The sequence below is a fragment of the Mustelus asterias genome, chromosome 14 (genome assembly GCF_964213995.1).
Source record: "Mustelus asterias chromosome 14, sMusAst1.hap1.1, whole genome shotgun sequence".
Taxonomy (NCBI): Eukaryota; Metazoa; Chordata; class Chondrichthyes; order Carcharhiniformes; family Triakidae; genus Mustelus; species Mustelus asterias.
This window is the reverse complement of record NC_135814.1, coordinates 84,910,609-84,934,167: the sequence shown is the minus strand read 5'-3', so window position 1 is coordinate 84,934,167 and position 23,559 is coordinate 84,910,609. Positions and strand designations below refer to the sequence as shown.

The following is a 23,559-nucleotide window of genomic DNA, read 5'->3' as shown; positions in this document are numbered from 1 at the left end:
ACAGGCTTAAGTGCTAGTACACGGGCTGCTAGACCTCCAGCCTCCAAAAAAACAAACACTGGAGAGAGATACCTATTTTCTAGCAGATCCCAAACTACAGTCTCCAGAGAGAGAGAGAGAGAGCAAGAAAAAAGCTCTTGCTCCTTGCAGATCCAAGCAGAAACTGCCTGCTTGTCTCGGTAAGCGCTGCTCCTACTATTAGGACATGACTCAGCCTGTGTCAATCAACCTAATTAAACCCTACTCTGAAACCTCACAGTACAACACAAAAATAAACAAAACTGCATTAGCTCAGATTAAAACAAACACCCTAATATTTAGGATCAAGCATTTTTCTACATTCTCAGCATGTGGGCTGCTTAGAGCAGACAGCTTGGCACCAAGTAAACAGAACATCCTCTTAAACATACTCCTCATCAGAACCACAAGATAAATATATTTCTTAAAGGCGTAGTGACGAGTTCAAAATGTCAGGTTTCTGGCTCAGTTGGAGCAGTCATAGAGAGTGAGGTTGAGAGTGGTGCACAGTGCTCCAAGTGGGTAAGACTGAGGACAGAGTACAGCAACTTAAGGAACGTAGCCAAGAGCTGGGCAAAATGATGAGAGAGAGAAATACCAAAAGCAGAGTGGTATATGGGGCAGGGCTGCATGTGCATCAGTGAACCGAGTAATAGGAGAACAATTAACACATAGTGATGTCAAAGAGCAAGGACACTTGCAGGGTTACATCTACAGGTAAAGACTTAACTTAATTTAAACAAATGACAAAGTAAGCTCAATCAAGTAAGTGGTACAAAGTCAGCCAATTTGATAAAATACACAAACTTGAAGTTATTTTTTACATTGTACAATTTAGTGATAACAGTGATATACGTAGTAATAATTTATAATATAATTATGATCAGTGTTCAACTGATAAATCAGATGTAGGAGAATTATGCCAATATTAAATAAAAATGGGAAGCAACATTAAAGGCTTCTTTCTTATTAAATTAAAATCTGGGACTTGGATTTTAGTGTCAATAAAAGCATTTATGTTAACCTATCTATAGAATAAAGTGATGTCAGCAGAAGAGAAGGAGTGATTGGTGAGTACATGATGAGTATTTGATTAATCCTCAAGCATATTTATCTTAATATAGTGAATAATATAAAAATAGAAATATGGCCAGGTATCTGCATTTAGGGGGATGTGCATCTTATTCCATGTGAGAACTTCAGGATGCTTCTCATGTCCTGGACAAGAACATGTGCAGAAAAAGTCATCAGCTAAAGGTGCTATAGGTTTTTGAGCTTGAGCAGCAGCTTAAGTCACAGCAATCTATTCACTAGGCTAGGTGAGTAGAACATATGGGATGAGGAGGTCATCCCATTGCTTAAAAGTACCAGACTAGGTAGGTCGTGTAGCAGTCCCCTGAGTGCATCATGTTGCCCAACTAGTATTCAGAATACCAATGAGAGTGATAGTTCCTGAGGAAGTGAAGCCAGAGCCAAGTCAACAGTTCCATCAGTGGCGCAGTTGAGAGGGTGAGGTGAAGGAAGTTTGGGAAAAGCAAGTAAGGGATTCTATAATTAGAGGAACAAATAGGTGTTTCTGCGGCTGCAGAAATGACCCCAAGGTGACATGTTGCTTCCCTGGAGCCAGGGTCAAGGATGTCACTAAACAATTGGCACAGCACTCTGTAGGGGGAGTTTTGGCCCACAATTGCAAATCTGGGCAGAATCTTGTTGAGGCACCATGGATCTCGCCTGCGAGAGCCAGCGAGAAACCCCTACAGCCTCTTTTTAGGAAGAGCTGCCACACCACAAATGGCAAGGCCAGTAGTGGGCCTTCTGCCAGAATACAGACCTTGTGGATGGAAGGCTTGCCTACCAAGGCACATGGCCTTTGGAGAGAGAAATATTTATTTCAGGCATTCTTTTGCATTTTATATACTTGTCTGATTTTATGTTCCTAGCTACTTCCATGTTTTACTTCTTCCCTTTTTATTGTTACGGACAGGAGGTAGTGTTAATTTAAATAGCACGGCATTAATTTCTCCTTTCACCACCCATCTGTAAACAGAAAGTTGTTTTGATTTTCTTTCCCCTTTACAAGCAGTGGTGTATTTTGCAACCCATTGGTTTTGATGAGATCCAATTTCTATTAATAATCCTACAGCAAACTCGAGACAGGGTGAACTCAAAAGGTTAACTAGGCAAATTTGTTGATACAAAGATTGGAGGTGTAGTGGACAGTGAGGAAGGTTTTCAAAGCTTGCAGAGGGATTTGGACTAACTAGAAAAATGGGCTGAAAAATGGCAAATGGAATTTAACGCAGACAAGTGTGAGATATTGCACTTTGGAAGGACAAACCAAAGTAGAACGTACAGGTAAATGGTAGGACTCTGAAGAGCGCAGTTGAATAGAGGGATCTGGGAATACAGGTACAGAATTCCCTAAAAGTGCATCACAGGTGGATAGGGTCGTAAAGAGTGCCTTTGGTACATTGGCCTTTATAAATCGGAGTATCGAGTATAAAAGTTGGAGTGTTATGGTAAGGTTATATAAGGCATTGGTGAGGCCGAATTTAGAGCATTGTGTACAGTTTTGGTCACCTAGTTACTGGAAGGATGTAAATAAGGTTCAAAGAGTGCAGAGAAGGTTCACAAGGATGTTGCCGGGACTTGAGAAGCTGAGTTACAGAGAGAGATTGAATAGGTTGGGACTTTATTCCCTGGAGCGTAGAAGAATGAGGGGAGATTTGATAGAGGTGTGTAAGATTTTGATGGGTATAGATAGAGTGAATGCAAGCAGGCTTTTTCCACTGAGGCGAGGGGAGAAAAAAACAAGAGGGCATGGGTTAAGGGTGAAAGGAGAAAAGTTTAAAGGGAATATTAGGGGGGGCTTCTTCACGCAGAGAGTGGTGGGAGTGTGGAATGAGCTGGCGGATAAAGTGGTAAATGCTTTTAACATTTAAGAAAAACTTGGACGGGTTCATGGATGAGAGGAGTGTGGAGGGATATGGTCCAAGTACAGGTCAGTGGGACTAGACAAAAAATGGTTTGCCACAGACAATAAGGGCCAAAAGGCCTGTTTCTGAGCTGTAATTTTCTATGGTTCTATGGTTAGTTTATTTTCATAAAAAAATATTTTCCTTAAACATGAAAAGGGTTCACAACTTTTATCTTTTACATTCATACAACAAAAGAGAGAGAGAAAAAAAGGTTTCATCATGCAGGGACCACAGAGCACATAAATGTTGTTTCACGTAGACTCCAGAGTCCAGAATCAAAGTCTACTAAAGGTCTTCCTTCAGGAAGGTCAGTGAGCCAATGTTGGATAATTCACTTTTCCAGTGGTGTTGACATCACACGATGATATTGTCATGCAGAGATGGCGATGGTACAGAATTTCCAGTAGAAGCTGTATAGATGGGGCCAGGTGTCCAATCTGGGCCAGAGCTCCTGGTCTGTGAGGCTGATAATCAGATGATAAAAAACAGACTGCAACTTTTCAGTTCAGCAAGGCAATATTGCTGGTTCCATAAGCCAGAGACCTATTTCACATGACTCCCACCTTTCCACACAGCCTTTGACAAAGGATATGCATCTATACTCTGGGTCCCCAAGGTTGTGAAATATCCCAACCACTGAGAATTGAAAGGAAGGCTACGGGTCCCTTTTTCTTAGTAGACGATTGGAAACCTGTTGGACAGCCCATGTTATGAAATGCAGATGGCGTTTGTATAGCTCTCTTTAAATTTGGTCTATGCAGCCCACAGGTGATCATTAGTATCACTTCAGGTTAAACGATGTGTAAGTTTCACCGATATCGCCAGGTAGCTTCTTTTGTTTAGGGTCACAGAGACATAGATTCAACCATTTCATATCTTTGTCCAGCATGAAATTATTAGATAGTGATGAACTTGAAATATTTTATGAAAAGAATATGCAGATCAGATTTGTATCCCTCAAAATCCTTGTGGCCTCAGGGAAAAATGAATTCTATTTATTTTTTAAAAATGATCTTATGAAGGAGGAATAGGAAGTAAGAAACATGGATAAGAATCCATAGAATAGAATCCTTACAGTGCAGAAGGAGGCTACTCAGCCCATCAAGTCTTTTTGTGGTTTAAATCTGGGGCGGAGCATCAACAAGGATGAATTTTCTTTCCTGAGGTTGGAATGTGTAGGTTGACTTGGGAAGGTTCAAAATCTGTCTTTATGGGAAAGTCTAGGTAGTTTTGTATTTTCCTCTGTTGGGGATCAGGCATTTCTTTTTCAGAACTCTGCTTGTCCAACTCTTGACCAGATATTCTCCAAAGAGTCTTGGTGTCTTATGTGGTGGTTAGTACACAGGAGTGAATAAAGGTCCAACTACTCGGTCTATTTGCTGCGGAATGTTGGATGTCTGAGAGTGACAGGTCCTTTGGTCATAGGGCTAAGCGGCTCTGGTCCAGTTTAGCCTCTCCCTGTCTAGGTAACCTGTGGGTTCAATTGATTAAACCCAGGGACAAAAGTGTACAAGAGATTAGAGGACAATGTCTTCAGTTTCATGAATAGATTGATGAAGTTGGGTTACAGTGCTTAGAGAGGTTTGAGATGATATTGAACAAGGTATCCAAGATCATGAGGGGCCTAGAAAGAGTAGAGATAAATTGCCCCCACTGGCGGGAGGATTGGGAACCGGATGATTTAACCTGATTGGTAAAAAAAAAACAAAGGCAAAAGACAGGAAACTTTTTTTAAAAGCCCAGCAACTGCTTAGCATCTGGAATTCATTGCCTGGAAGGATGATGGAAGTAGATTTAATCACGGCTTTCCAAAGGGAATTAAAAAAGAAAAGAAAATGTGGGGATCCAGGGACTAGGTAAATTGCTCTTGCAGAGAACTGGCAGGGCGCAATTGGCCGAAGAGTCTCCTTCTGTGCTGTAATCATCCTATTATTATACCAGCTCTGACAAAGGGTCATCCAGACTCAAAACATTAGCTCTATTCTCTCTCCAAAGATGCTGTCAGACCTGCTCAGACCTTCAGATTCCAGCATCTGCAGTATTTTGCTTTCATATTACTACAATTATACCTTAACATTTTAAATAGCAGTATCATTTTAATGTACATTCTATACCCCTATCTGAAATTAACTGAAGAATGCTTTTAAAATACCAGACTGACTTTCATGGTAAGTGCAATCACGGTTTATTTGGAATACATCTCACCAGCTCAATGCTGTGAGATCACAATGCTCTGTTGTTCAGTTTGTTATTGCTGCCACTCCCATTAGCAACATACTAAAGGTATTCTTTACAATGGAAATACAAAGAATAGAATTACAGAATAAATACTGAACAAGAAGCTGTCCTCTCACAAGTTCACCCAGCAAAATGCTGATACTTGTGCCCTTGACAGAAAAATAAATTTCAAATTTGAAATAAAGGTGTAACAAAACAATCTGTGCTGAGAAACAGGGAAATTGTCCAACGTGGACAATCTGCAAAATGATAGGAGTCGTCAGCAGTTCAATGCTTATCCTTTACTCACCAATAATTTGCTCATCAATGTTCAGTTTGAGTTTAGTCAAAGCCCACTCACCACTTGTCTTCAGTGCACTCTTGGTTCAACACTGGACATGGCTGCTGAATTCCAGAGGTGCGATGAATACAAATGTCCTTGATATCAAGGCTGTATTTGACCAAGTGTTGGGGTTGCAACAAGGAGCCCAGTAAAACCCAACCCAAGTTCAACTCAAGTGGAAACCCTCCAATGGCTGAAATCATATCCAGCAAAAAGCAAGAGAGTTTTACTTGTTGCTGGTCAATTACTTCCTCTCCAGGAACTCACTGCAGGAGATCCTCAGGTGGCATCCTAGACTCAAACATCTTTAGCTGCTTCATCATTGCTGTTTCTTCCAGGTTAAGATAATTCGTCAGGCTCTTCACTGGTGATTGTCGTGTTCAGCTCCATTTGCAATTCTTCAGATAATAAAGCAGTGCTTCCTCACATGCAAAAAGACCAGGGTAACATTGAGGCTTGTGCTCAATTATGGCATGCAGCATTCACACCACAATGAAGATCTTCAACAAGAGATAGTCTAACTAATTCCCTTGGAGAGTAAATGCTATTGCCATAGCTGAACACCAACAACCATCAACATCCTGGTGGTCAACACTGACCAGAATCTCAATTGAGCTAGCCACATAAATGCTACAGCTACTACAGCAGGTCAGGGACTGGGTATTATATGACAAGTAGCTCACCTCCTTCATCTCAATGTCTTTCTCAGCCATCTAAAAAGCACAAGTCAGAGCGTGACATGTTACTCTCGACTTTCCTTGTTGTGCACAGATGCAACAATACCCAAGAGGCTCGACAACATCCAGGACAAAGCAGTCCAAATACTCTATTGTGCAACCACCATCTTCAACTCCCCATTCCCCTCACCACCATACAATATCAGCAGTGTGGACTATCTACAGGATGCACAGCAGAAACTCACCAAGATTGCTTTGACAACATCTCAAACTTGTAAGCTCCATCAACCAGAAGGACAAGGGCAGCATGTACATGGGAAGACCATTAACTCTTCAGTTCACATGCTGCAGGGTTAAAATCCAGGACTCCCTACAAAACACTCTGGGAATATGTTCACAACATGGGCTGCAGCGGTTCAAGAATTAGTTCATCGCCACCTTCTCTAGGGTAACTAGGGATGGGAAATAAATGCTGGCTTTGCTGGCAATTCCCATATCCACACAATGGGCCCTATTTTACCAATAATTCACGCCCGTTTTCGGGCGCAAAATCATGGTAAAGTTGGGAGTCGGGCCTTTAACGGGATCTGCATCTGAATCCGAGCAGATCGCGGCTTTACCGACACCTGATTCGGGCGCGGGTCCGGTCCGCGCCCGAATCGGGCGGCCCAATGATTTAAATGCATTATCATGCATTTAAATCGACTTAATGAACCGCGCACCCAACTGTACCGCCAAATCCCACTTTACCGTATTCTGGTCCATTCCTGATCCGCGCTGTAAGCGACCTGCCGAATAAAAATCCGAAGTGGATTTCTATTCTGCAGGGGAACCTCCGAAGCCCTCTCTGCCCTTGTGAAGTCACCATCCACCTCGACCATCCTTCGCAGACACCCCTGCTAACCACCTCGTCAGACCACCCCCCCCCCCAGATCACACCCCCCTGGGAGGGAGGGAGGGAGGCAGGCCCCCCCCCACCCCCCACACACAGGATCGGACCCCCCCTGGGAGGCAGGCCCGCCTCGGTAGACCCCCCTTCCCCCCCCCCCCCCCCGGGAGGCAGGACCCCCTCGGCAGAGCACACCCCCAACCTACCTCGATCGCTGGTCTCCCTCCACCATCCTTCCGACCTGCAGTCCTTCGAGAGCCTGCAGCACCTTCCTGGCCTTCCGTCGGAGCGGGCTCAGATGGATCTCTGGTTGGGGGGTGGGGGGGGGTTGGGAGGTTGGACTTGGGAGAGTCTTGCAAACTGAAAATAATGTAGCATCTTCTTTGTGCTGCCTAATTATCTATGGGAAGGGTAAATAAACTACAGTGTCCTAGTGAGCAATTAGTGACCTGTATAATACATTTGTGATCTGTAACTGGATTGTTGATGTCAAAATATGGATGGGGGGATATATATTTTGAAATATTTTCCCAAATTTTTGATTGTCAGGTTTTTAGTTCCTGCGATTATAATTTTGACATTATCTTCCAAAGGGAATTCCTCTAATTCTGTGCAATGTTCAGGTGAAAACAAGATGACAGAAAGGATCCAAGGCTGCTCCAGAGGCAGAGTAGCTGCACCCAACGTTGCCCATGCAAATCACATTCATAAGTAGGGGCACGTCTGCCACGGAATGTGAGAGAAGAGTTGCCAATACAAACTTCTTTTCACTATGGTTGATTTCCCACATTTAGTAATCTCCTTGAATCTTATTTCCAACCAAGTTCCACCACGGGGCCAATTCTTCCAAGTTCACCACATGACTCTGAACATTTGAGCACCTGGCTCATGGCTACAGGGACATCAACAATCCAGTTACAGATCACAAATATATTATACAGGTCACTAATTGCTCAGTAGGACACTGTAGTTTAATTACCTTTCCCATCGATAATTAGGCAGCACAAAGAAAATGCTACATTATTTTCAGTTTGCAAGACTCTCCCAAGTCCATCCTCCCCACCTCTCTGCTCTCACTGCTGTCTTTTTCTTTCACGCCCAGGCGCGCTGCTTCAGAATTTTTTTCAAACTGCGCATGCGCAGTTCAGAGCTCCGATCGGTCCGGCAGTGCTAAGCCCCGCCCCACTGCGCGGATCAGACTGGAGCCGGCAAAAAACGTATGGGCGCGCTGCAAAGAGGATTCCGGGCTCGGATCTGCACTACGCCCGGATCCGGCCCTTAGACTCCAAATGGTAAAACCGGCCCAATGAATAAACCCTCCATTACAATCCATTGAATGCATTAAAATCTACGTGCCCTGCTTATCCTCAGTGTATTATAGTGTTGCTGCACTCGATTACTCTATATTTTAATATTTTTTTCAAAATTTCCCTCTGTCCTCAAATACACATTCCTACTGAAAGATTTTTGTTCTGATTATATTTACCATCATTCATTTAAAAAGGAAATTCAAGTTCAAAATGCAAAAGAAAGTTTTAAAGTTTGTTTATTAGTCACAAGTAAGGCTTACATTAACACTGCAATAAAGTTACTGTGAAATTCCCCTAGTTGCCACAGTCCAGCACCTGTTCAGGTCAATGCACCTAACCAGCATGTCTTTCAGACTGTGGGAGGAAACCAGAGCATCTGGAGGAAACCCATGCAGACACGGGGAGAACGTGCAAACTCCACACAGACAGCGACCCAAGCTGGGAGTTGAGCCTGGGTCCCTGGCGCTGTGAAGCTATGAACTATTTCTGTTTAAAAAATTACAAACTGAAAATGTAAAATCAGTTCATGCTCTGCACAAACAGTTTGCAAAAGTCCCGGCTCCTTTCTACTGGCGCAAACCAGATCATGATTAACATGAGATTGACTTGATTTAAATCTCATTAGCGAGGTCGGTACACATCCGCCCCCCATCGGGTGACCACGACACATGGGCTCGAATCAGTAGCGGAGACTAGGTGCGATGGCCATACCAGGGGACTCGGAGGCCATTGAAGCCCCCGGGTGGTTGGGAGTATGGTCGGGCAGTGGGCACCCGGCAGTGTCCTTGCCTTGAAATCCATTAGTCAGTACTAGCAACAAATGAAACAATTGGAGCCTTAATGGAAATCATAGAATCATGGCCTCCTGCACTGTAGGTGATTGGCCCTTCGAGTCTACACCCTCCGAAAGAGCACTCAACCTAGGCCCAATTCTCCACCCTATTCCCATAGCCCTGCTCATTTACCGTGGCCAATCCACCTAACCTGCACATCTTGGGTCTGTGGGAGGAAACCGGAGCACCCAGAGGAAATCCACACTGACACAAGGAAAACATGCAAACTTCACACAGTCACCCAAAGCCATAATCGAATCTGGTTCCCTGGCACTGTGAGGCAGCAGTGTTAATCACTCTGCCACCGTGCCTCAAGGGTCCAACTCCAGGTTTTTTCAACTCTCCTTTCAGTGCCTCGAACTACCATATACATTCAAACCTCCACACAAAACTCAGGCAGTCTCCAACAGAACACTACTGTTTCAAAGACTGGAAGTATGAACAAGAATCCATATATAGAAACACAGAAAATAGGAGCAGGAATAGGCCATTTGGCCCATCAAGCCTGTTCTGCCATTCATTATGATCATGACCGTTCATCCAACTCAACAGCCTGAGTCCGCCTTCTCCCCATTTCCTTTGATTGCTTTGCCCCAAGATCTGTATCTAACTCCTTCTTGAAAACATACAATGATTGCTTCAGATTTGTCCCTGGCTTCCCGCTAGCCGACTTTACCAATTGCTTTACTTTCCAGCTTTGTCTTTAACTTCAATAAGCAAGTACCCCGTTTCAAATCCAGTTTCTCTTTGCTCCTTTTCGACTTTAAACTTCCTGGAACGTTTATGTTAATTCTCTAATTTCGCTAACGAGCTGTTCTTTAGTTTCTGGTGTTCTTTTTGGGCAGTTTGCTTTTTGCAGCTCCCTTTTCTGGCTTCTGTTCCTGTCAGGGCTAAGAGCTGTTCTCACTCTGGCTTCCGAGCTCCATCTGCCAAAGTTCAGCTAAAACACAAGCACAAGGTCTGTCTCTCTTAAAGTGGCACCTGGTTGCTAAGCATCATTTCATTCTTTCTCCAAGCTCATGTTTACTTTTCACGTCATAAATTCTTGCACACAATACAGTCTCAGTTTGAACTGAAACCAAAAACCCCTGCATACATGAAAACACCAGTTTAACATGAATCTAACTAGGAGTTTTTACCCTTTCCCACACAGAAACACTAAATTAAACTCACTTAAATCTATACCTTATTTCTAACATCCAATAATACAAACATGAATCACTTAAAACTACCTCCTCTTCTTGATACCAGAGACGCTGATTTAAAAGTGCTCGTCAGTAAATTACACAAAATGTAGCAGTTGGAATACAGGCAAGTGAACAGTTTCTAAATACCATTCAAAACCTGCCCAAAAACTGGACTGAGATAGTTCATAAATTGTACAAAAGATTGAAGGGTTAGAGCAAACTATGAAACTCCAGAGGGAGGAAGTGATTGACGGGCTCAAACAAGATTGAAAGGAGCTCATTTGAAATGGGACTGGAAGAAACAAAGTCATAAAATGTTCAAAGAGCAAACAAAGCAAGAATACAAAACCATTTTGAATGAACATAAGTATCTTAACAGCAACCTTGAAACAGCTAAGATGTTAATGCACAAAAAATGCCATTTTGACTTTGTTAAACCAAAATGAGAATTCATCACTTGTGAATTTGGAAAATGGGCTTGAGAGTGGAACCATGCCTGCCTATGGTAAATGAAACATTCTTTTCAGAGTTAAAATTATTAGGTAAATTGTATAACAAAATCATAATCTGCTGTTCATCTTTACAGTTTCATGCTATTCTGCTAAAAGGAATACATAGTTTTATTAGTTCATGCATGTCACTAATTAAGTAAGCTACATTCTGATGAAAGGCAAAATTAACAATTGCAATCTTAGCAATCTAAGATTGCAATCTAAATTACCATTAAGAATAGGAGCAATGATAAGTGTAATCAATAAAATACAGAAAACATAGCAATAAAAATAATACTTCCACAACTGTTATTGGAAAAGGATCATCATTGAAACAATCAGGTATCGGATGGATAAAGTTCACACAAAGGTGACATTGCAAGTTGATAAAAACCTTCTACTTTCTATTTTGTTTTACTTCACAGGAAACAGTTATTTTGAAAGCTAAGGTTCTCAAGTTTATTTATTTGTGTCACAAGTAGGCTTACATTAACACTGCAATGAAGTTACAGCGGAAATCCTCTGGTCGCATCAATCGGGCACCTGTTCGGGTACATGGCGAGAGAATTTAGCATGCACATAACTAGCACGTCTTTTGGGCTGTGGGAAGAAACCGCGGTGAGCACCCGGGGGAAACCCACACGGACTCAGGGAGAATATGCCGGGAATCGAACCTGGGTCCCTGGTGCTGTGAGGCTGCAGTGCTAACCACTGGGCCACCGTGCTGCAAAGAACTGCATGGGTTAAACTACAGAAAAACCTTTAACAGGAGTGGAAGTTGTTGTTACCTGTTCTGGGTTATATTTGGATAGCACCCCATCCCCATGAAACTCCTCCAGCACATCCTTCAGTTTCTTTGAAGAATCTGTAAAGGAAATTTCATGAAAAAAATTAAAGTTTATTTTAGTGTCATAAGTACGCTTACATTAACAGTTATGGCTGCATGGAGCTTATTTCCCCTGCTCCTAACTCTCCCAAAATTGACCGACTGCAAACTGCTGTTCACTGATCCTTGAACTGATCTGGGAACCTATCGAAACATTGAGAAGGTCCCACCCTCGTTACTTATCAATGTAATAAGTATTGGAACATCATGCATCTTAAATGTTACTATCTTTACAGGCCAATGAATTGAATTTATAGTGGAGCACATTTATGGAAACTTAGAATAATTACTGGCCCCGATATTAACTTAAGTACACACTGGGAGTTTGTGGGGGGGAGGAAGGGGGGGGGGGTGAAGAGAGAGAGGGGGGGGGGGTGAAGAGAGAGAGAGAGAGGAAAGGGAGAGAGCAGGTGGGGCAACCACGTGGTAATCCAATATCTCGGAAACCCAGTAGGTCCCGTGCATCTACCACTTAAGAACAGCCAGCTCATTATTATTTTACTGCTGGAATTCACGCCAAGTGTGCAGCAGTGGATGTGAGTAGAAATCACATGATGTGATCTTAACTGCAGTGTTGCAAGAGTCAAGGATGGAATTGTCACAAGTTTGGAGTTGGAAGCAACAGAAGACAAGATGTAATAATGGATTGAGGACACTCAAAGGCTGCATCCCACTTCAATGATTCTGTCATTAATGTGCTGCGGGTGGCTGTGAGGAGCCAGAGATACAATTCCCAAAACAAAGGGAGGAAAGTTGCTACTTCTACAAAGAAGACATGGCCATGGGTGGTCCCAGAAGGGGTTTCCAGTCATATTCTCAGATTAAGATTAGAAAAGGCGAATGATGTTGCACCTCCTGCTGTACGCATCACCCTATCCCTTCACTCTGCCTTGTCAACAAAGAACAAAGAACAATACAGCACAGGAACAGGCCCTTCGGCCCTCCAAGCCCACGCCGCTCCCCGGTCCAGGATTGAATCCTGAATCCAGGATCCCCGCCCAATTTTCCAGCCTATCTACATACTAATATCCTATCCACCGAGCTGTCCCTCACAGCTACGATGCTTTGTTCATCACAACCTATTAGCTCACCCCCACCCCCCCATTCCAGACCATGTGATCTCCAGGGAGAGGCGAAAACCCAGAGTGAAAACCCCAGGGCCAATATGGGGAAAAAAAATCTGGGAAATTCCTCTCCGACCCCATGAGGCGATCGAAACGAGTCCAGGAGATCACACTGGCCCTGATCGGAAAATGCTTCCCAACCCTATTCATTTCCACTTCCACGAACACCATATGAATTCCCTGCCCCCGAATCAGGTTCCCAACTATCCACAGTCTCGCTCTGTACTGGCACCAGCAAGTTGATCATAGAATGAAGCCTTGAAACGAGAAACAAAGAACAATTAGCCCGCGCCGCTCCCTGGTCCAAACTAAACCACTCTTTTGTATCCCTCCATTCCCACTCCGTTCATATAGCTGTCTAGATAAGTCTTAAACGTTCCCAGTGTGTCCGCCTCCACCACTTTGCCCGGCAACACATTCCAGGCCCCCACGACCCTCTGTGTAAAATATGTCCTTCTGATATCTGTGTTAAACCTCCCCCCTTTCACCTTGAACCTATGACCCCTCGTGAACGTCACCACCGACCCGGGGAAAAGCTTCCCACCATTCACCCTGTCTATGCCTTTCATAATTTTATACACCTCTATTAAGACTCCCCTCATCCTCCGTCTTTCCAAGGAGAACAACCCCAGTTTCCCCAATCTCTCCTCATAACCAAGCCCCTCCATACCAGGCAACATCCTGGTAAACCTCCTCTGTACTCTCTCCAAAGCCTCCACGTCCTTCTGGTAGTGTGGCGACCAGAACTGGACGCAGTATTCCAAATGCGGCCGAACCAACGTTCTATACATCTGCAACATCAGACCCCAACTTTTATACTCTATGCCCCGTCCTATAAAGGCAAGCATGCCATATGCCTTCTTCACCACCTTCTCCACCTGTGACGTCACCTTCAAAGATCTGTGGACTTGCACACCCAGGTCCCTCTGCGTCTCTACACCCTTTATGGTTCTTCCATTTATCGTGTAGCTCCTCCCTACATTATTCTCACCAAAATGCATCACTTCGCATTTATCAGGATTGAACTCCATCTGCCATTTCCTTGCCCAAATTTCCAGCCTATCTATATCCTTCTGTAGCCTCTGACAATGTTCCTCACTATCTGCAAGTCCTGCCAATTTTGTGTCGTCCGCAAACTTACTGATCACCCCAGTTACTCCTTCTTCCAGATCATTTATATAAATCACAAACAGCAGAGGTCCCAATACAGAGCCCTGCGGTACACCACTAGTCACAGGCCTCCAGCCGGAAAAAGACCCTTCCACTACCACCCTCTGTCTTCTATGACCAAGCCAGTTCTCCACCCATCTAGCCACCTCCCCCTTTATCCCATGAGATCCAACCTTTTTCACTAGCCTACCATGAGGGACTTTGTCAAACGCTTTACTAAAGTCCATATAGACAACATCCACGGCCCTTCCTTCGTCAACCATTTTGGTCACTTCTTCAAAAAACACCACCAGGTTAGTGAGGCATGACCTCCCTCTCACAAAACCATGCTGACTATCGTTAATGAGTTTATTCCTTTCTAAATGCGCATACATCCTATCTCTAAGAATCTTCTCCAACAACTTCCCCACCACGGACGTCAAGCTCACCGGCCTATAATTACCCGGGTTATCCTTCCTACCCTTCTTCAATAACGGGACCACATTGGCTATCCTCCAATCCTCTGGGACCTCACCTGCGTCCAGTGACGAGACAAAGATTTGCGTCAGAGGCCCAACGATTTCACCTCTCGTCTCCCTGAGCAGCCTTGGATAGATTCCATCAGGCCCTGGGGATTTGTCAGTCTTTATATTCTCTAACAAACCTAACACTTCCTCCTTTGTAATGGAGAATTTCTCCAACGGTTCAACACTCCCCTCAGAGACACTCCCAGTCAACACATCCCTCTCCTTTGTGAATACCGACGCAAAGTATTCATTTAGGATCTCCCCTACTTCTTTGGGCTCCAAGCATAAGTCCCCACTTTTGTCCCTGAGAGGTCCGATTTTTTCCCTAACAACCCTTTTGTTCCTAACGTATGAATAAAATGCCTTGGGATTCTACTTAATCCTGTCTGCCAAGAACATTTCGTGACCCCTTTTTGCTCTTCTAATTCCCCGTTTGAGTACTTTCCTACTTTCTTTGTACTCCTCCAGAGCTCCCTCCGTTTTTAGCTGCTTGGACCTAACATACGCCTCTCTTTTCTTTTTGACCAGTCCCTCAATTTCCCTGGTTATCCACGGTTCTCTAATCCTAATGCAAGTGCATCCATCCTTCTCTTTCCATGCACTTCCTCACATTCACATCCATCCCTAACCATCCATCACCCACCCTCAGCCTTATAACATTTGATGCCTCTCCCTGATAGTCACTAAAGTAAGGGAACTGAAATAATTTGATATGAAGATTGATATTAAGGTGAACATTAACAGCTTTAAAAGCAAACAAGTGTATTTATGATAGCTTTGTCGGCATGACGGGAAATTTAGCCAACATTATAGGCATGATGGGATCCCTGGGCAAGGATAGTTCCAGAGGCGGCTAGTCCAGAGGTTATAACGATAACAGCTTTCACAATTGTTCATTACTGAACAGGACAAGGAGAGAGAATAGGAACTGAAGGCCATATCCAAGGTTGAGCGTTGAGATAATGGGAACATGTCTATGGTTGGGTGCTATAAACCCTGTACCTTCGAGACAGGCACCATGGCAAGCTGTGGTTCTCTCTCTCCAGCACATGTTTGAATAAAGACTTTGCTCACTGGAACTCAGACACAACAGTCACTCATACTCAAATACAGTACCTCTATCAGTGAACACAGCATCAAACACTAGGGATAGAGAATACCAGTGGTCATCCTCCAAAAATAGAAGAGGAGGGAGGGAGGGAGATCAGGAGTATTTTAAAGCCTCTGATCATCAGAATTTGGAGATGGGGGTCATCTAGCTACAATTTTATTGAAAAATGTATTCGTGGGATGTGGTGTTGCCAGCATTTATTGCCTGTCCCTAGTGGGCCCTGAGCAGTGGTGGTGAGCATAGGAATATGAGAACATAGGAAACAGAAACAGGAGAAAACCATTGGGTTCCTCGAGAACGCTCCACCATTCGACTCGATCATGCCTGATTTTCTACCTCAAAGCCATTTTCCCACACTATCCGCATATCTCTCAATACCTTTAATATCTGGAATCCAACCAATCTTTGTCTAGGTAGTGAATTCCAAAAATTCATCACCCCCTCCGTGAAAGAAATTCTGCTTAGCTCAGTACTAAATAACCTATCTCGTATCCATTGACTTAGTCTTCTGACTACAGACCCCGCTGGCCAGGGGAATCATTCTTGCTCATCTACCCTGCTGAGCCCTGTAAGAATTTTGTATGCTTCAATGAGATCCCCTCTCTTTCTTGTGGATGCTGGAGAATACATGCCCAGTATCTTCAATCTCTCCCCATGGGACAATCCTGTCATCCCAGAGATCAGTCTGGTGAAATTTCATTGCACTCTCTCTATGGCAAGTACATGCTTCCTTATGTAAGGAGACCAAAATTGTATGCAATACATCTCGTCAGTCTCATCAAGGCTTTGTACAATTTCCGCAAGATTTCTTTACTCTGTACTCAAATTCTCTTGCAGTATAGGCCAACATACCATTTGCCTTCCTAATCATGTTCGCTTTCAATGACTTATGAACAAAGGCACGCACCCATGTCCTTTTGGACATCCGCAATTCCCAACCTCACCATTTAAGAAATATTCTAAACAAAGGAAATTAGGAAGGAATCAGGTGAGAGTTGGCTAAAAAAGACTGCAGAACTTAATTCAAGGAAGGTATTAGCTAGAGTTCTAGACTCTAAAAGGTGTCAAGGGGTATGGGGGGACTGCAGGAGTATGGCGTTGAGGTAGTGGATCAGCCATGATTGTATTCAGAGCAGGTTCAAAAAGTCCAAATGGCCTACTCCTGTTGCTATTTTCTCTGTTGCCACACATTAAGAAATATTCTACCACTACAGTCCACATGATGTAAATACACCCACAGGGCTATTAGAAAGGAGGTAGTTCCAGGGCTACAACTCAGCGACAGTGATAGAATGGTGATATACTTCCATATCGGGATAGTGTGTTGCTTGGAATGTTCTAATGTGTCCACTGTTCACCCAAGTGGTGGATTTGGGAGGTGCTGTTGGTGAATTGTTGCAGTGCATCCTAAAAATGATACACTGTATGCCAGTGGTGGAGAGAGCAAATATTTGCGATGATGGACAGCACTGATCGAGTAAGGCTACTTTTCATTGGATGATATTGAGCTTCGAGTGTTGTTGGAAAGTTACTCATCCAGGCAAGGGCAATTGTTCCATTGGGAAGGCACAAGTCTGGATGATGTTGGACAGAACAAAAACAGAAAATGCTGGAAAATCTGAGCAGGTCTGACAGCATCTGTGGAGAGAGAATAGAGCTAATGTTTGGAGTCAAAATCCTGACCCAAAACGTTGGCTCTATTCTCCTTCCACAGAGGCTGTCAGACCTCCTGAGATTTTCCAGCATTTTTTGTTTTTGTTCCAGATTTCAGCATCCACAGTATTTTGCTTTTATGATGGTCGACAGGGTTTGGGAAGTGGAGATCAAGTTATTCACCAAGAATTCCCAGTTTCACTCCTGTTTTTGTGAACACGGTATCTATATGGATGTTACAGTCATGTTGCTGGTCAGTGGTAACACCCAGGATGTTGATGGTAGGGGATTCAGCAATGGCAATGCCAATGAATGTCAAGTGGAAATAATTAGATTCTCTCTTGCTGGAAAGGTTACTGCCTGGCACATAACTGACAAGTAACATTAGTTACACATCGACCCAAGCCTAAATGAGGTCCAGATCTTGCTGTACATGGACACAGACATTTCAATTATGTGAGGAGTTGTGAATAATATTGAACACTTTACAATCTTCAACAAATATCTCCACTTCTGATCTTATGATGGAAGGAATATCATTGATGATGCAACTGAAGATGGTTGGGCCTAGGACTCTACCCTGAGAAATTCCTGCAGTGATGTCCAGGGATGAGATGACTGACCTCCAACAACCACAGCCATTTTCCTTTCTGCCAGGTAAGATTCCAACCAGTGAAGAATTCCCACCACCCCTTTCCCGATTCCTATTGACTTCAGTTTTACCAGGGCTCCTTGATGGCGCATTAGATCAAATTCGGCCTTCATGTCAGGGACAATCATTCTCACGTCACCTCTGGAATTCAGCTCTTTTGGCCATGTCTGAACCACGGCTGTAACTGACAGTCGGGGAGCAGCTTATTGGTAAATGCCACTTGACAACACTGCTGACCACATCTTCCATCACTTTACTGATGATTGAACGTAAACTGATGGGGCTTTAATTAGTCAGATTGGATTGCCATGCATTTTGTAGACAGGACATACTTGTGCAATTTTTCACATTGACAGATAAATGCATATGCTGCAGCTGATTTGAAGCAGGACACAGCTAGTTCTGGAGCACAAATATTCAACTCCACAAACGGGATGTTGGCAGTGCTTCTAGCTTTTGTTTTATGCATCATCTGTTTCTTCATACCATGAATCAAGTTGACTGAAACTTGACATCTGTGATGCTGGTGACTTCAGAAGAGACTGAGATGGATCATCCACTCAGTACCTAGGTTGAAGATGACTGTAAATACTTCAGGCTTGTTATTTGCACTGTTGTTCAAGGCTCATAGAATCATCTCGGCCAAGTAGATTTGAGAAAAGTCAGTCAAGTAGGAATTTCCCTTGTGTTGAACCAGGCCATCTTTGGCGACGGATAATAAAAATCCCTCACCCGGAGTATATGCTGTGCCTTGGCTATCCAGTGTTCCTTCCAACTGGTGTTCAACATGGAGGAGCAGCGATCAGCACTCATCAGCTGAGGTAAGCAGTAATCAGTAGGCGGTTTCCTTGCCCATGTTTGACCTCAAGTCAAGACATGCAGAGTCAATGTTGCGAACTCTCAGAACCACTACCTTTTGACTGTATACCATTTGGGTTTGCTCTGCTGGAGAGAGAGGGATGGTGATGGAGGAGTCTGGGACATTGACCATTAGGGTATGATTCAATGCGAATGACTCTGCCAGGGTTTATTGACTAGTCTTTGACACAAGACCCCAGATGCTGATGGGGAGGACCTAACAGTCAATTGGGCAAGGTGTGCCTTTGTCATTTCTAGTGCTGAGGCTCGTGCGACGTGGTACACCCAGTTTTATTCTCATTTAACCAATGTGTAGCAGTTCAATACCACTATAGGAGAGAATTGCTAGACCATTTCAGAGGGCAGTTAAGAGTCAACCCCATTGTTATGGGTCTACAGTTACATGTGGGCCAGAACGGGCAAGGATGGTAGATTTCCTTCCCTGAAGGACATTAGCAGATCAGATGGGATTTTACAGTGATCTGGAAGTTTCACGATCACCATCACTGATGGCCAGCTTTTTAAACCAGATTTATTAATTAATTGAATTTAAATTCCCTCCAGCTGCCATGATAGGATTTGAACTCATGTTTCCGGAGCATTAGTCTGGACCTCTGATTCACAAATAATTACACCTTTGCAGAGCAGAATGCACCATGACCAATCTGGGCTCCCTGGTCGGTGCAAACCAAAGGGCACCCCCTGATCTGGAGTGCCATTTCAGCATGTCATATCTTGTTCGAACACACATCTGGTGGTTATATGACATTCGCTGGAGTGCTGTCAGGTTTCTGATGAGTGTAATCAACAAAGTTGGAAGTGGGTAATCCTCTTTCCCCAGCAGCCATGTCTTGTGCTCGATTGCAGGTCCAAAGACATCAACAAGCTTGGCCGGCCTCAGGATGAAAGCATCATGAGAGTACCCCAAGAAACTCACAAATATCTGCAGAAACATTTTTCTTTGACTAAACGACTGGAAACCCCTAACTTGCTGAATATTGCTGGCTGTTCTGGAGAGGTTGATTTGCCCCTGTATTCAGTCAATGACACCCAGCACCTGTGGAAAGCCAGCCAGAGTGGCAAACCCCAGTACCTGTGTTCTGATTCATCAGCATGGGCAACACTGGCATAATTGCTGGTCCTGAAAACCATTGGGTACCTACATTATGCTTACAGGAACAAATATTTCTCCAGGGATCCAGAGGCAAAATAATTGAGAACAATGATCATTTTTACAGCCAAGTCCAGGAGGGAATAGATCACCATCTTGGAGGCTTCATATACCTGGCACAAATTGAAACACCTAAAGCACTGCTGTTTCAATATGTCGAGGAAACTCAAATCTCTGCCTGTTCACCCTGTCTTACCTGCAAGTTGCATCCCTCCACTTTTCTCTAGCTGCAAGCTCCTCTGCTGCTACTTCTGTTGTAGATGGACACCTCACCCAAGATCCAATGTGAGGCAACCAAGATACTACCCATCCTAATCTGATTCAGTAAACCTCCAAAGTGTAGAAAGTAAACTCTCAGCAAAAGCATTGCAAACATTCATTTGACACTCATTGGTAAGGAAGTCATTTTGCATACTGAGAATTCATTGCAGCATTTTCATGAGTTTTAATCGGCCTCTTCAATTGTTGTTGAGTTCTCATCTTACTTTCAGCGGCTGGTTTCAGGAAGCCCTGGGAACTTACAAACAGAGTGTTAAACTATCTATTCTCTAATTGAGTGATTATCACGTTAAGGGCAACCCATTTTTCTTAACAGATCTGCCGAATACGCTCAGGTTGAAGGAGGAAGTTGACAAGTTGTTGCCAGCTTCCAGACACAGTGTTTTTGCTGGCTTAAAACCAATCCTCCTTGAGTTTGGAGATGGCACTATACAGCTTCAGTAGCACAAAAGATGTTTAACACAAAACAATAGCAGGATAGGAACTAATGGCAGTATTGACAATATGCATGTTGTTTATATATTCATGAAACTCTAATTTCCTGCTGCATAACATTGGTAACATTCACCCCTAAAGGCCTTATGCTCAACTTTGATTCCAAATATTTTTGTTTTCTCCAGGGAAGATAGCAGGGTGACAAGGCCAGGGAGGACAGCAGGGTGACAAGGCCAGGGAGGACAGCAGGGTGACAAGGCCAGGGAGGACAGCAGGGTGACAAGGCCAGGGAGGACAGCACAATGATAAAGCCAGGGAGGACAGCACAGTGATGAAGCCAGGGAGGACAGCACAGTGATTGTGGTGAACCACTGTTACTACATGTATATGCCTGGACACACCCATGCTGCACCTGGCCCGAGACTCCTCCCTTTCCACTCAGAGTGGGGTATAAAGGTGATGGTTCCTCCTCCTCGCCTCAGTTTAGACCAGGTCAGCTACAAGGGTGTGCTCCTGTTCTCTGTGAATAAAAGCCTATTAGTTTCCCTCACTCACTGGAGTCTTCGTGTCGTAATTGATAGTGCATCAATGATAAAGACAGGGAGGACAGCACAGTGATAATGCCAGGGTGGAAAGCGTGATGATAATGCTACCGGGCTATTAATCTAGAGAGCAAGAACGGTGGCACAGTGATTAGCACTGCTGCCTCACAGCACCAGGGACCCAGGTTCAATTCCAGCTTCGTGTCACTGCCTGTGTGGAGTTTGTCCGTTCTCCCGCGTCTGAGAACCTACAAAGTTCACCTCAGGAACATCTGAGGACTTGTGTCAAATTTGAGAGAGCTGCCCACAAAGGAGACAAGTAACAGTCTGACATAGGCATATTCACCAAATGTCACACATTCCTCCATCACTATCCCTGGGTATATCCTATCCACCAGTCAGGAGGGAGAAGCCCTGGGAATCCTCAATCTTGACTCTGTACCCCATAGAGTCTCACGACATCAGGTCAAACATGAGCAAGCAAACCTCCTGCAGATCATCTACCACCCTCCCTCAGCTGATAAATCAATGCTCCTTCATATTGAACACCACTCGGAAGAATCACTGAGGTTGACAAGAGCACGGCATTGGGGGGGGGGGGGGGGGGGGGGGGAGAAGAGGTGTGGGGGACCCAATGCTCAAAGCGTCTCAACTGACCAAGCTAGCCATATCCTTAAGCATATATCTGCCAGCCTGGGGCTAGGTATGATAAGAGAATCAGCACGAGGGAAAATGCTACTTAACCTCAATCCTCACCAATCTACCTGTTGCATATGCATCTGTTCAGGAGTGACCATCACACAGTCCTTCTGTACATAAAGTATGGCCTTCAGAGTGAGGACACGCTCCATCATGGTGTGCAACACTGCCACCATGCTAAGTGGAATAGTCTAAGAACTGATCTAGCTGCTCAAATCTGGGCGTCCTTCAGACATTGTAGATCATCATCAGCAGGATTGTATTCAACCTCCAATTCCCAGCATATCCTTCACTCTACCATTACCATAAAGCCATGAACCAACCATGGTTCAATTATAAGTGCAGGAGAACATTCCAGAGCACCAAGGTATACCTAAAATGGTGGTGTCATCCTGGTGAAGCTACAACATAGGTCAACATGCATGCTAAAAGCGGAATCAACATACAACACAGCTCAGCAATCCAACAACCAATGGATCAAATAAAAGTTCTGCAGTCCTGCCAAGTTCTGCGAATGGTGGTGGAAAATTAATGGGAGGAGGTGGCTCCCAAAAAAGAACCTCAAATGGAGTCCAGCACATCAGTGCAAAAGACATTTGCAACCATCTTCAGTGAAATGCCAAGTGGTTGATCCATCTCAGCTTCTTACTGAGATTCCCAGATCCCTGGCAAATGCAAATCTACACCCAATTTGTTTCACTCAATGTGATATAAAGTGGCTGAAGGCAGTGAATACAGCAATAGCTATGGGCCCGGACAGCATCATGGATGTAATACTAAAGACGTGCTCAAGAATGATCTGATTTATTGTCACATGTATTAATATACAGTGAAAAGTATTGCTTCTTGCATGCTATACAGACAAAGCATACCGTATATAGAGAAGGAAAGGAGGGAGTGCAGAATGTAGTGTTACAGTCATAGCTAGAGTGTAGAGAAAGACCAACTTAATAAAAGGTAGGTCCATTCAAGAGTCTGATGGCAACAGGGAAGAAGCTGTTCTTGAGTCGGTTGGTGCATCTGTAAAAGTTGGTGAGAGTCGTAGTGGACATGCCAAATTTCCTTAGCCTCCTGAGAAAGTATAGGCATTGGTGGGTTTTCTTAACTATAGTGTCGGTATAGAGGGACCAGAACAGGTTGTTGGTGATCTGGACACCTAAAAGCTTGAAGCTCTCAGCCATTTCTACTTCATCCCTATTGATGTGGACAGTGGCATGCCCTCCACCACGCTTACTGGAGTCAGTGACTATCTCCTTCGTTTTGTTGACATTGAGGGAGAGATTATTGTCGCCGCACCAGTTCATCAGTTTTTCTGTCTCTTTCATGTACTCCTTCTCATCATTGTTTGAGATCCGACCCACTGCGGAGGTTTCATCAGCAAATTTGAAAATCGAGTTGGAGGGCAATTTGGCCACACAGTCGTAGGTGTATAAAGTGTATAGTAAGGGGTTGAGGACACAGTCTTGTGGGTCACTGGTGTTGAGGATGATAATGGAGGAGGTGTTATTGCCTATCCTTTCTGATTGTGGT

The 23,559-nt window shown here is 44.0% G+C and overlaps 1 protein-coding gene across 2 annotated transcripts in view; it reads right to left on the bottom strand.

The window, feature by feature from the left end:
* LOC144503830 (diacylglycerol kinase beta-like) overlaps positions 1 to 23,559 on the bottom strand; it is a 559,892-nt gene that overhangs the window by 510,542 nt on the left and 25,791 nt on the right. For both annotated transcript variants that reach the window (XM_078228759.1, XM_078228758.1), the window contains exon 2: positions 11,732 to 11,808. In XM_078228759.1, the coding sequence (XP_078084885.1) occupies positions 11,732 to 11,808 (77 nt within the window). The remainder of the gene's footprint in view (positions 1 to 11,731; positions 11,809 to 23,559) is intronic.